The 13,280-nt window shown below is 42.6% G+C and overlaps 1 protein-coding gene across 1 annotated transcript in view; it reads left to right on the forward strand.

Annotated features, from left to right (window-relative positions):
• The window catches only part of PRMT8 (protein arginine methyltransferase 8), a 105,079-nt gene that overhangs the window by 45,442 nt on the left and 46,357 nt on the right, over positions 1–13,280 (forward strand). The window contains exons 3-4 of the mRNA XM_058282597.2: positions 9,697–9,852; positions 12,920–12,983. Of these exons, the coding sequence (XP_058138580.1) occupies positions 9,697–9,852; positions 12,920–12,983 (220 nt within the window). The remainder of the gene's footprint in view (positions 1–9,696; positions 9,853–12,919; positions 12,984–13,280) is intronic.

Here is a 13,280-nt window from a genome sequence, read left to right on the forward strand (position 1 = left end):
CCTAGAACCCTTTGGGAAAGACTGGGAGAAAGAGTCATATTATGAGGTTTTGGCAGTGTAGCTGGGTAGTTCCTCACAAAAACCAGCCTCCTCTTCATTTAAGTGGCTCAAATCTGGGAATGGATTGAGGGCCCATGACTCCTTGTTTTGATGATTTGAATTACTTACTAAACTTATAACTTTTCTGTTTACATAGGTCATACAAGAGTTTAGTAGGCTGCCCATCTATTTCTTTTCTAGGGACACCATGATCAGCTAGCTACCAATACCGTAGGTCTCTGTGAGTCAGACTATTTTGATTAGCTTTGCTATGCTGTTCATTAGGGTAACCACATCTACTTACTTATCTTTGGTGATCAAGTGCTGTCACATGGCCCCTGCCACCCTAGTATCCCATTATCTCTATGGCATTTAAGGATCCCAGTTCTGTAGCAGATCCCACTGTCATTTCTGAACTCCAGAGGAGAGTGACCACAGAGATCTTCAGAGATATAGGGGCTCCTCACAGTCATGGTGAAAGATGTGTGCTCTGGGTCCCCCCCCCCCCCCCCACCTCCACTCCTGGGGCAGGTAAGCAGGTCTTACATGACAAATCCACTTTAATATTCCAATCTCCATTTGGATACCTTACTGGATATTCAATAAGCCTTTGGATCTTCCTCTTCAGTGTTCCAAGGAAGCTCTGGCATTTCAATTTCTTATAGTGTAGGACACCTTTGGGTCTATATTTTACTCAATTAAGCAAACAAACTATTAGAGCCATTCCAAGCCCCTCAAACTAAAACACAGAAACCAAAATCTCTACTTAGAGGGTCTATATAAATAATTCGGCCTGATGTAATGTTATATTCTTTCCTTCTTGATCTCTCTCCCTTTATATCTATTACTCCACAATTTCTCTAGGTTTCTATTTATATAAATTGGAAATATCATGCAGTTCTTTGGTGTGTCTTGTACCTTTTCCCCAGTCACACTTTGTACCTCACTCTTTGGGGCCTGCTGGGAGTTGAACCTAGTTATAGGGCTAGCAGCAAAGAAGCCTGCTTCTACAAGCAAGGAAGATTCAGCAGAGTTTGAGAGCCTCAGCTTCATCAGAATTTGTTCATATGTTCCTATTTCAAATTTCAGGATCCTATTTGCTCCTAATCAATGCCCTAATTTTAACAAAAGCATCCCTGCAAGGATGAGCATTTAATTTCATTGTAATTCAGGCACTTGCAGGATTAGACTTTGGATTTAGTTTTCAGAAATCTTGGCCCTGTGACTACAGGAAATGATGGCTTCCTGTCGGGGAAGTCAAAGAAGCTTTCAGGTGTTTTGTGCAAATCTTGAGCTGGGAATTTAAAGCCCTGAGCTCATGATTTTCTTTCTCTAAGTTTTTAAGCATAGTTAGTAGCTAGCAACAAACTGACCTTATTATGCTCCTTATTTTGTTCTTAAGTAACAGATACTTAGTCATTTCTTAATCTGTCTTCCATGGGTATTCAATTACAGGAATCTGAGGGTGATACTTTGAGTATCTACTTTACCTTTCCATGTCATAGACTTAAGTGCCCATTTTACCACTGGAAGGAGAGACAATAGTTGCCTTTAAATATGATAAGTCAAGAGAACCAGTTACAGAAGTCACAGAACCAATTCAGAGAATTCATCCCTTGATTCTGTTTTTCTGGAGTCACTTGTTTAGACCATAGAAACAGAACAAGTAGGATGTATATATTTCTTACAGAAAACTGGCTTATGCAATTAGGTAAGACTGTTGATTCTGTGTCTGATGCTGGGTCTTGAAGTCCACAGGACAGGTAGCAGGAAGGGAATATGGATGCAAAGTAGGAGGATATCAGGAGGAGGCTGGAACCCAAAAGCTCAGACTGGAATCCTGTGAAGACAGACATAAATCTATGTTCATTCTTATCACCTTGGACCTCAGTGGTGAAGATATTCTGCAGAAGCTAGCACATCTAACCATGGACCTAAGCATGCACTTCTGATCCAGAAGTCAGAGAAACTGAGGAAGAAGGTAGAGCAATTGTAGGCCCAGCTGCACCTTTGGTCAAGGAAGTGAATCAACAAGTCAGCAACAATATGTGTTCACTACAAAGTAGGTTACTACCTCACTTCTGTATTCAAAATCTTGCAAGAATGTCCCATGTGACCAACCCTAACAGAAACATACAAAAAAATTCTTGGGAATGTATTTCAGCCTGGTTGACACATCACAGAGCCAATACAAAATATATACTCGTCTCTTCAAAAAGCATGAAGCAAAAATCAACAGAAAGAAAGGGAGAAAAAAGCAAACCCTAAATAATAGGTATAGTTTAACTGATAGAACAAATTCACAAAAAATCTTTAGGGAAAAGAAAGTTTGAACAATACTGTCAAACAACCTGACCTAATTGGCATTTATTGAACATTGCATCCCCAAGCTACAGAATACACATTCTTTTCAAGTACACATGGAAACATTCACTAAGATAAATTCATGTGCTGGGCCACAAAACAAGTCTCAATACATTTCAAAAGATTGAAATTATACATAGTATACTTTTAAAAATCATAATAAAATTAAATTAGAAACCAATAACTTTAGTTATCTACAAAAATCTCCAAATATTTGGAACTGAAATAGTACTCTTCTGAATAACTCATGGGTCAGAGTAGGTATCACAAAAGAAATTAGAAAATATTTCAAACTGTTAGTGAAAACACAACATATCAATACTGTGGGGTTCAGTTAAAGCAATCTTTAGAGGGAAATTCATAGCTTTAAATGCTTATATTAGAAAAGAAGAAAGCTATAACATCAATGATCAAAGCTTTTACCTTATGAAGCTTGGAAAGAAGAGCAAATAAAATTCAAGTAAGTCAAAGAAATGAAATAAAGGTAAGAGCAGAAATCAATGAAATAGAAGTCAAACAGAGAAAAGCAACAAAGCCAAATATTGGTGGTTTTTAAAATTAAATTAAATTAAATTTTATTTTATTTTATTTATCAAATTGACACTCAGACTGATCAAGAGGAAAAACACAACAAAGAGGTAAATTATCATAAATGAAAGCAAGAGCATCATTACAGATAGTACAGACATTCAAAAGGTAATAAGAAAATATACCATCATGGCAATGTTACACCAATACATTTGACATCTTAGATGAAATGAATAAGTTCCTTGAAATAATACCTTGTAAAAATGGACTCAAGATGAATAGAAAACTAAAATATCCTTCCATCTATTAAAAAAATTGAGTTCATAACTCAAAAGCTTCCTATCTTCACCTCCACATGAAACAAACTCTAGACCCAGATGGTTTTACCAGTGAATTATACCAAACATTTAAGGCACAAACAATACCAGTCTCATGCAAACTTTTTTAGAAAATGCACACAGAGAGAACACTTCCTAACTTGCTTGCCTATCCTTGATTACCTAAAAAAGAGAAAAGTATAGATCAATATCCCTAGTAAGTATAGGTGCAAAAATCTGCCAAAAATGTGAAAAAGTAAAACAAGCAATATTTAAAAAGGACAAAATATTGGTTCAACATTAGAAAACTAATCTATGGATGTCAATGAATTAAGAGAACAAAAGAGAAAAATCATATAATTGTGGTAGTTTGAAACAGTGTATACCCCAGAAAAACGAGTTCTTAAATCTAATCCATCCTTGTGAATGCAAACCCATTGCAAGTAGGACATTTTGATGAGGCTACTTCAGTTAAGGTGTGACCCACCTCTTCACAATGGGTCTTAAACCTCTTACTGGAGACCTTTATAAATGGAATTAATACAGAGAGAGAGAGAGAGAGAGAATTAATAAAGAGAGAGAGAGAGAGGAGGCCACAGAAACAAGAAGCTGAAATCAATGAAACCTGGAAGAGACCAGCAGACACTACCATGTGCTTTACCATTTGGCAGAGGAGCCAAGGATCACTGGCAGATGGTCTTTGGGGAGAAATCATTGCCTTGATGATGCCTTGATTTGACTTTTTATCAGCCACAAACTGTAACCTAATAAATTTGCATTGTTTAAGCCAACCCATTTCATGGTATCTGCTTTAAACAATCCAGGAAACCAAAATATATACCTTCTCAGAAAAAGCATGTGACAAAATTCCACACCAAGTCATGACAGAAACTGTCTTTGAATTAGAAATAGAACGGAACTTCTTCAATCTGATACAAGGTATATATAGAAAGCCTAAAGCTAAAATTGTACTTAATGGACATATATTATAAATAATTGGATATAGTTCTTTCAAATTCTATTCAACATTATACTGGAAGTCCTTGACAATACAATAAGGCAGGAAGGAAGAACCAGAAATAAAAGGCAAGAAAAAAGACGTAGAATTGTCTTCATTCACAGATTGCCATATTTTTTTACATAGAAAAACAAAGGAATCTATTTAAATACTTACTAAAATTAATAAGTGAATTTAACAAAGCTGCAAGTACAAGCTCAATATGTGTATATTAACACTAAATATTTGGAAAATTAAACTTTAAAAATACCATATACAAGAACATAAAAATAAAATACTTAAATTTAATGAAAGAAATGCAAGATCTCTTTACTGAAATCTATAAAACATTGCAGAGAGAAATTAAAGACCTAAGTAAATGTAAAGGCATATCATGTTCTTGGATTGTAAGACTCAATAGTAATTAAGATGTCATTTCCCCCAAAATTGATCTCCAGAGTCAGTGTAATTCCAATTAAAACCTCAACAATCTATTTTGTATAAATGAACACGCTAATTCTAAAATTTATATGGAAATGCAAAGGATCTAGATAAATAACCAAAATAACCTTATAAAAGAACAAAATTAGAGGACTCATACTACTTCATTTCAATATTAATATGAAACTATAGGAATCAAGCCAGTGTTAGTTTATCATTGGAGCAGATCAGAGAGGCCAGAAATGGATTCATACATACAGTCAATTGAGCTTTGACAAGGTGGCAAGGTAATTCAATGGGCAAAATGATAGTCTATTTAAAAAATGGTGTTTATATGAAAAATATGGTATTTGTATGAAAAAAATGAACTCATACCCTAACTCACATTATATTACAAATATGAATTTGACACAGACCTTAAAGTAAAAAGTCATAACTATGAAACTTCTGGAAGAAAATATCTTTGTGACCTGGGGAAGACAAAGATTGGACAGGACACAAAAACAGTATGCATAAAAGAAAAAAAAATCCTGAAAAATCTGATTTTATCAAAATTAAAAACTACTTTTCAAAAGACAACATTAAGAAAATTAAAAGGCAAACCATAGACTGAAAGAAAATATTCACAAATCACATGTCTCATAAAGGACTAAATTTCTACAATTCAATAATAAAAATACAGACAACTTTTTTTATTAAATGGACAGAAAAGTTGAACAGACACTTCACAAAAGACGATACACAAATAAATAGTCAATAAGCCTGTGAAATCATTATCTACATCAACAGTCATTAGGGAAACATAATAAATATAGTAAGAAATCACTTCATACTCACAGAAGGGCTAAAATGAAAAAGGGAGTTTCTGTTTCTATTCTGTTTCTATGGAAAAGTTTTGGTAATGGATGGCAGCACAACATGGTCAATGGAATTGACATCAATGAATTGTATGCTCAAAAGTATTAAAATGGAAACTTTTAGGTTGTATATATATTACCAGTATAAAAATAAGCAAGCAAGCAAGCAAACAAGCAAAAAAACAAGAAACACTATAGAACTCTATGACACAAAGAGTGAACCTTAATGCAAACCAGGGACTATAGTTAAGAGTATAATTATAATACTATTGTTTCATCAGTTGTAACAAAGGTAGCGCACTAATGCAAAATGTTCATAACAGGGAAAACTGAGTGTGTGAGAGGGTTATATGAGAACTCTGCTCTTTCTGCACAAGTTTTCTGTAAACCCACAACTGCTCTAATAAAACAAGACTGAGAACACTAAGTTGCAGGGCTGTGAAGCATTTTGAGTTTTCATACCCTGCTTGTGGGAGCCTCAAATGGTACAATTATTTTGGAAAACTGGCAATTTCTCATAAAGTTAAGCACACATCTACCTTAAGACCCAGCAAACCCACTTCTAGATATTTACCCAAGGGAAATGTAAACCTATATACTTAAAAATATTTATATGAGAATGTTTGTAACAGCTTTACCCATAATAATCCCAAACTGGAAACAACCCAATATCCACCAACGAGTGAATGACTAAACATGTGGTGGCAAGTTCATACAGTCAAACACAATTCAGCAACAACAAGAACAAACAGAAATGTAACAAACCCTGGATCTGGGCAATAACAGGAATGAAACTCAAAAAGTAGTTCTGAAGTTCTAGAACAGGCAGAGCTATGCTTTGGTGAAGGAATTCAGATCAGCAGGTGTCCACATGAGGTGCTTTCTGGGGTCATGGAAACGTTCACTATCTTGGTTTATGATGGTGGTTACACAGCTGTACATTCGTCAAAATTCTTACCTTTAACTATACACTTAAAATTCATGCTTTTTATTATATGCAAATTATCTCAATAAAGTTGATTACTAAAAAACATCATCCCAGTACTATTGGTTGTAAGTTAGAAGTATTTGAGGATACTTTGACTCAGTCAAAAATCCCTGCCTCACAGCCACACACAGATTATTTGTGTCCTCCTTGGGCAGGAGACAATTGTAAGAGGTAATTCAGTTCTTCCTTCACCACAAAGCACTTAAATAATGCTGAACAGAGGGATATCCTTTCTATTCTTTTTTTTTTCTTTCAATTTTGTTTTTTAAAAGATACTTCAATTACATAAATGTCACAGAAAATTTACAGGGGTTTCCCATATGCCCCACTCCACACACCTCTCACATTTTCCCATATTAGCAACATCTTTCATCAGTGTGGTACTTTCATTGCAATTGATCAGTGTGGTACATTCATTGCAAATTTCGGAGCATTGTCACCAAGCATGGATTATAGTTTACATTTTAGGATATACCCTCTCCCATTCAACTCTGTAGGTTATGGCTGGATGTATAAAAGCCTGTATCTGTCATTTTAACGTCATTCGGGACAATTTCCAAGTCCCGAAAATGCCCTCCATTACACCTGCTTTTCCCTCTTACTAACCCAGAATATCCATGGGTCACTGCCTCCACAACAATGGTATTTCTTCCATTGCTGGAATCACAATAAGTCTATAGTAGTAAGTTTATTTTAGACCATAGTTAATTTTCCCAATCCTGAGGACTCTGGGATGGTAATGCCCACTCCATCATTAATTGAGGGGGGCTTTAATCCCCTACATTTGATGAATGGGACACTCTTGCTTGCAGTTGTAGGCACTTTTGGCTCCTTGGTGTGTTGTTTTTCCATTATCTCTTCCCTGTTAGTTGTCCTGGGTGAGTCCATTGAACCAGAAAGTAGGTGTTGCAACTCTGTTGAGATTCAGGGCCAGCTGACACATGGACAGCCCAAAGATTTAAGTCTCTTGGATGTATACCTACCATATCTAGTACTAATTATAGGTTCAAATAGAAGGACAGAAGAGTCATACATGGGGAAACCACTGCTGAGTCTAATTCAGTCACACTGGGGAGCTTAAATACCAGATTAGGGCCCAGTGGCAAGGGACCAAATTCCTGAGCTATCTGCCCTATAGTGCCTGGATTTCTCCATATCCCTGAGGAGCTTTGCTATTTGGGGTAGTATCTACTTTGTCAAAGAGATCCTGTTGAGATATGCATAAGCACTAAGTCTGAGACAGCCTCCCTAAGAATTTTGAAGTCTCTTAGTCAGACAAACTCATTTGTCTTTAGCTTTTTGCCCCTTTTGGTCAAGATTTTTTTTTTTCAGATGTATTTATTTTGGTACTTGGTAGCAACCCCTCGGTGCCAGGGAGGCTAATCCCAGAGAATCATGTCCTACACTGGGAGGAAGTTATTGCTTTTATATGCTGAGTTTGGCTTAGAGAGTGGCCACATTTGAACAACAAGGAGGCTCCCTGTAGGTAACTCTTAGGCACCTACCTCACTAGGCTAAGTTTCAATTTCAAGAGCAAAAGTTCATAAACATAGTCATCAATATAAAACGTCCTTCAATGGACCATCCTCCTTCATATGTCATTGTCCCTGTTCTTTGGGCATTCTTATTGTTCCATTAGAGAATGTGACAGAATTCCCCCAAATGGGAATTTGATATTCTTTTGGTTATTGCGTGAATCTTCATCCACCATGACATTGCCCCATGAACATTTGAACACATTTATATGCCTTATATGTATACCCAGTGAACTGCCTCCCATGTGTCTCCCCTCACTGATACCCCACACTAGTGATCCTTCCCTGTCACAGTTGTAAACCTTCTGTGATCTAAAGCCTCTTCAAAGATGAAGCCAGTGAAATAGCCACATACAATTAATAAGAAAATGAAATAGTAATGATAGTTTTATACATAAGAAGTAAAATACAGAAAAAATTAATAAAGTAAACATAAAATTATATTTTAAAACATTGGGATATTAAAAAATAATGAAAAAAATATTTGTAGGAAAAAACCTTTTTTTTAATGTTGCCTTTCATCACTGTAAGACTGTTGTCTTTTATGTACAGTGACATTTTCTTCCATTTATTCCCACAGTGTCTTACTTTTTTTTCATTTTTTCCTCAAAGACTTTTTATTTTTTATTTTTAAAGATTTATTTATTTATTTATTATTTATTTTTCTCCTCTCCCCCCCCCCCAGTTGTCTGCTCTGTGTCCATTCGCTGTGTGTTCTTCTGCGACCACCTCTATCCTTAGCAGCACTAGGAATCTATGTTTCTTTTTGTTGTGTCATCTTGCTGGGTCAGGTCTCCATGTGTGTGGCTCCATTCCTGGACAGGCTGCACTTTCTTTCGTGCACGGTGGCTCTCCTTATGGGGCACACTCCTTGCACGTGGGGCTCCCCTACGCAGGGGACACCCCTGCATGGCACGGTACTCCTTGCGCGCATCAGCACTGCGCATGGGCCAGCTCCACACGGGTCAAGGAGGCCCGGGGTTTGAACCGCGGACCTCCCATGTGGTAGATGGACGCCCTATCCATTGGGCCAAGTCTGCTTCCCTCTTCAAAGATGTTTTAGGTCACAGTAGAGTCACATACAGAATATAGGGGATTCCTATATACCCAATGTCCTCCTCCTTTTCCCCTTTCCTCCATCAATACCATTTTATGTGGATGGTATATTTGTTACAAGTGATGCACAAATATTGAAAAATTTTTTAAAAAGCAGAAAACAATAAAACTTCCTTTAATAACTTGTCCCATGATAATTTTCTCACCTTGGCAGAAAATTCTCCTTCAGGCCTAATTTAAGTGTCTCATCTCATGCTGCAATGTACAGATTTTTCCTTTTGTTCTGTAATAAATTGAAGCTCCCTCAGGTCTGGACACAGGTTTTTTTCTTTGGAAGGTACAAAGCTGTCTTTTGTGGGCAGAGTCTTGAGGTCAGGGCAGCTTAGGGCGAGGCGCCCTGCCTCGAGGCGGCCCCTGGTCCAGCTGCTCCACCGTCCTCTTCCATGGCTCTGCCTGATGACGTCGTCGAGATCCCTGAGGAATTTGGGGGGACATTCCTGGGGCCCACCACTCTGATGTGCTCCCCGTTGCCCTGTGGTCCCCTGACACTGCCTTTCCCTGCCTTCCCCTGCAGGAAATGCTGAAGGACGAGGTGCGGACGCTCACCTACAGGAACTCCATGTACCACAATAAGCATGTGTTCAAGGACAAAGTGGTGCTGGACGTTGGCAGTGGCACTGGGATCCTTTCCATGTTTGCAGCCAAAGCAGGAGCCAAGAAGGTGTTTGGGGTGAGCTTGCCGTCCCTTCCCTCCACTTGGCCTCTGCAGAGCTGGCCCTGGCGCGGCATGCCCCCTCCCCTCCCTCTTGCTGGGGTCACTCTGTTGGAGGAGTGGAGGACTGCCTGGCGCTTGGGCGTTGCTCCTCAGGTCTTACCCTGATGGCTGCTGGCCTTTGCACGAGGATTCCTGATTTTCCTGAGGCTGCTCTGACCTCATGGTGCTTGTCCCGCTGTCAGCTTGAGAGGCGGAGCAATGTGGTTGCATCTGGGGGCTTGGGTTTGGGTCTTGAGCTTTCACTCACTAAATGTCTGACCTTGGGCAAAGCAGTTCTCTGTACCTCAGTTTCCCCAATTGTAAAATGGGTGTAATAATAGTACCTTGCACATTGAGTGACTGTGGGGATTCAAAGAGCCGAAGGCACATGTGGAGTGCTCAGAACAGTGCCTGGCAAAAGCTCAGTTTGTTATTCTGGTGGGAATGGGGCCCTACGGGGATAATAGCAGGAAAGTCTCCTTCCTTCTGTCTTCAAAGGGCAAGTCAACAGCTTTAAATGCTGCTGCTTTGGCTGCCACAGCTGCTCCAGGTGAGAGGTGGGGGTTGGCCCCCTGGGAGCCTCCCAGCCTTCCCCCGGCTCTCCCACTGGAGCTGTGCACAGCCCCATGTCCGCAAGGCCCGCAGGGTCCGGAGCTGGAAAGAAGCTGAGAACAAAACGAGCTCTAAGCTGCTGGCTGGCATTTGAAAAGGGCAGTGGGTCCAGAGCTGGGAAATGGGGATTGAACTTGATCAAAATTGAAGGCCAACTGCAGGATTGCTGACAAGTGAGGGCATTAACAGAGAGGCCCCACGGAGAGCCGGGCAGCGTTCCGTGGGCTTTCAGTCACTGCACACTTGGCTGGACTGTCCTGTGCCTGCCCAGAGGAGCCCTGGGCTCTGGATGACCAGGCCCTCCAGCTCCCCGGGGTGGCCCTCTGCCTCAAGCCCCAGCAGGGACAGCAGCCTCCTCCTCGCCTTCTTAGAGAGCACATGCGCCCTGGCTCTGGGAGGTCCTCTGGTTACCCAGGCTGGCTCAAGGCGCCTCTGGTGCAGGCTTGGCTGTGAAAAAGTGAGATGTGCTCAGCTGGGATATATGGGCGCCAAGGTCATCACCACTGGTTCTCGCCCTTCCCCATCTTCAGGGGTTCCTTCATGAGGCCCTCGAAAAACTCAACCTTTTGTGGGGTCACTGAGCATAGGGTTGGACCTGAGACCATCTGGTGCTCCCACGTGCTCTTTCTCCCAGGTGGTCTCTGATGCCTGTCTCTGCTCTGGCCTTGGCGTTGGCTAAGGGCTGAGCAGCCAGGCAGGGCCCCCTGTCTTGGGTTTCCACGATGGCCTGGGGTTCCCGCCAAGGAGCTGTCAGGAGGCTCCCACCGGCGCCTTCCAGCTGTGGCCCCATTGCCATCTGTCTGCCTCCCGCTCCTTTCCTGTAACAGCTCTTTTATAAACAGCTCCACCGCATTTAGCCATGCTTCTTTCCGGATGGCTCATTTCACAGTTTCTCCCGTTCCAGGCTCCCCCTTCCACCCACTGCTCTTCTCCAGGGGGGAAGATGGGATGGCAGGGGAGGGAGGGAGAGAGAGAGAGAGAGAAAAAGAGAGGAAAAAGACAGATGTGAAAAGAGAAATGGAGAGAAAGAAAGGTATAAAGAACCAGAGAAAAGCTAGAGAAATGGGAGAGAAGTCAAACAAGGAGAAAGAACAAAAGAGAAAGGACAAAAGGAAAGGATGGGGGAAATGAAGAGCAAGGACAAAGAGGGAAAAGAGAGGAGAGAAGGGAGAAAGTGGGGAGGGGAATGATCACGATGCCTCCTGCACCCTGAGCTTTGAGGGGACCGGTCACTGCTCTAAGTGTTTTCCGTGCACTAGCTCATTTAGTCCTCATGACAACCTTATGAAACAGGTACTGTGATTTTACTCATGGGGAAACTGAGGCACAGCTAGACCGTGGCAGAAGCAGGATGCGGGTCCAGGCTGCCTGGCTCGTGATCCCATGCTCCTAGAGGCTCACTCCAGCAGCCTCTTGTGGATGAGACGCTAAGGTGGCAAGGGAGGGGAGGAGGAGGAGGAGGAGAGAGACAGTGGGATCTGAAGGGTGCAGGTGCGGGAGCCCAGGGAAGGGCTGGCCCTCCTGCCGTGCTGAGCCGGGGACAGGCTCGGGCTCCTTAGATGCAGCTCTAACCGAGGGACGCCCCTCCCGTCGCCCTGGAGTGGACTCGCCCTTCCGGGGCTCTGAGGGGGGCCGTCAGCAGGTCTCTCTGCGCTGGTGGGTGGCTCCTTCTGGAGGAGATGGCCCCTCCCCGAGGCCCTGTGGGCAGCCCACGGCAGGCCTCGGGTGTGGAGGAGGGTGGAGCCCCGGGGGCTCTGCAGCCCGGCGTCCGAGGAGGACTGGCGGAGCAAGTGAGGACAGCTCTGGCAGCTGCCGTGTCCAGCACCCCGGATGGCCCCCGGTACACCTGAGGCCCCCAATCCCCAACCACTCCCAGCTGATGGTCACCCAGGCTCTCACGTACTTTAGCCCTTTGATGAGGAGATTTTGGAAGCCTGGAAAGTCTTCTGGGTTAAAAGGAAGACATCCTTTCAAAGGTGGAGACGGCAGAAGGGGTGAGAGTGGCGTGCGCAGGTGACTGTGGCCCCCAGTGCGGATGTGCCCAGCCTGCTCTGGGAGGACGGGGAGGCTAAGGCCCAGGAAGCTGAGGGTGGCCCTGCCTTCCCTCGTCCTCTCCTGAGAGGACGGAGGCTGAGCCTCCAGTTCTCCTTGGCCCTGGAAAGTGAGGTTGGCAGGCTCCTCCTGAGCCTCCAGCACCGGGCAGCAGCCTCAAGCCAAGACAGCCTCGTTTAGTGGGAAGGCCTGCAAGTGGGGCGGGCTGGCTTTTAGGGTTTAATCTGCCAAAAAAATGAGCTGGACCACTGTGGGCAAGTCCCTGCCCCTCTCTGGGCCTCAGTTTCTCCATCCATTCCATGGCCCCTGAGTCCCTTTGTGTTGGGTGTGCCGAGGAGGTTTTTTTTGATGCCTTGCTCCTGTTCTGTGCCCTTTCTAGATTGAGTGCTCCAGCATTTCTGACTACTCCGAGAAGATCATCAAGGCCAACCACTTGGACAACAGTAAGGCATACTCCAAGTATTTCCACGGATGTGGCTCTCATTTCCTTGGTGGGATGTGTAGATTGACCCAAGAGAGAAGTGTGCAGAGTACCTGGGCTTGGGGATGTAGAGTGCTCGGCAGAGCCCCTGTGAGCAGGATGGTGACGTGGGCTTCTGAGGTCCCCACACCCTCCCATGCCAGCCAGTGCTACACTTGTCCCACCCCAGCTTCCTGTGAGCCCAGTCTGTGGCTAAGTCCTTACTTTCCATGACCTCTGCTTGGTGCCAGCTGTAGGCAATCTCTTGACTTCTGCAAAA

Source organism: Dasypus novemcinctus, chromosome 20 (assembly GCF_030445035.2).
Source record: "Dasypus novemcinctus isolate mDasNov1 chromosome 20, mDasNov1.1.hap2, whole genome shotgun sequence".
Taxonomy (NCBI): Eukaryota; Metazoa; Chordata; class Mammalia; order Cingulata; family Dasypodidae; genus Dasypus; species Dasypus novemcinctus.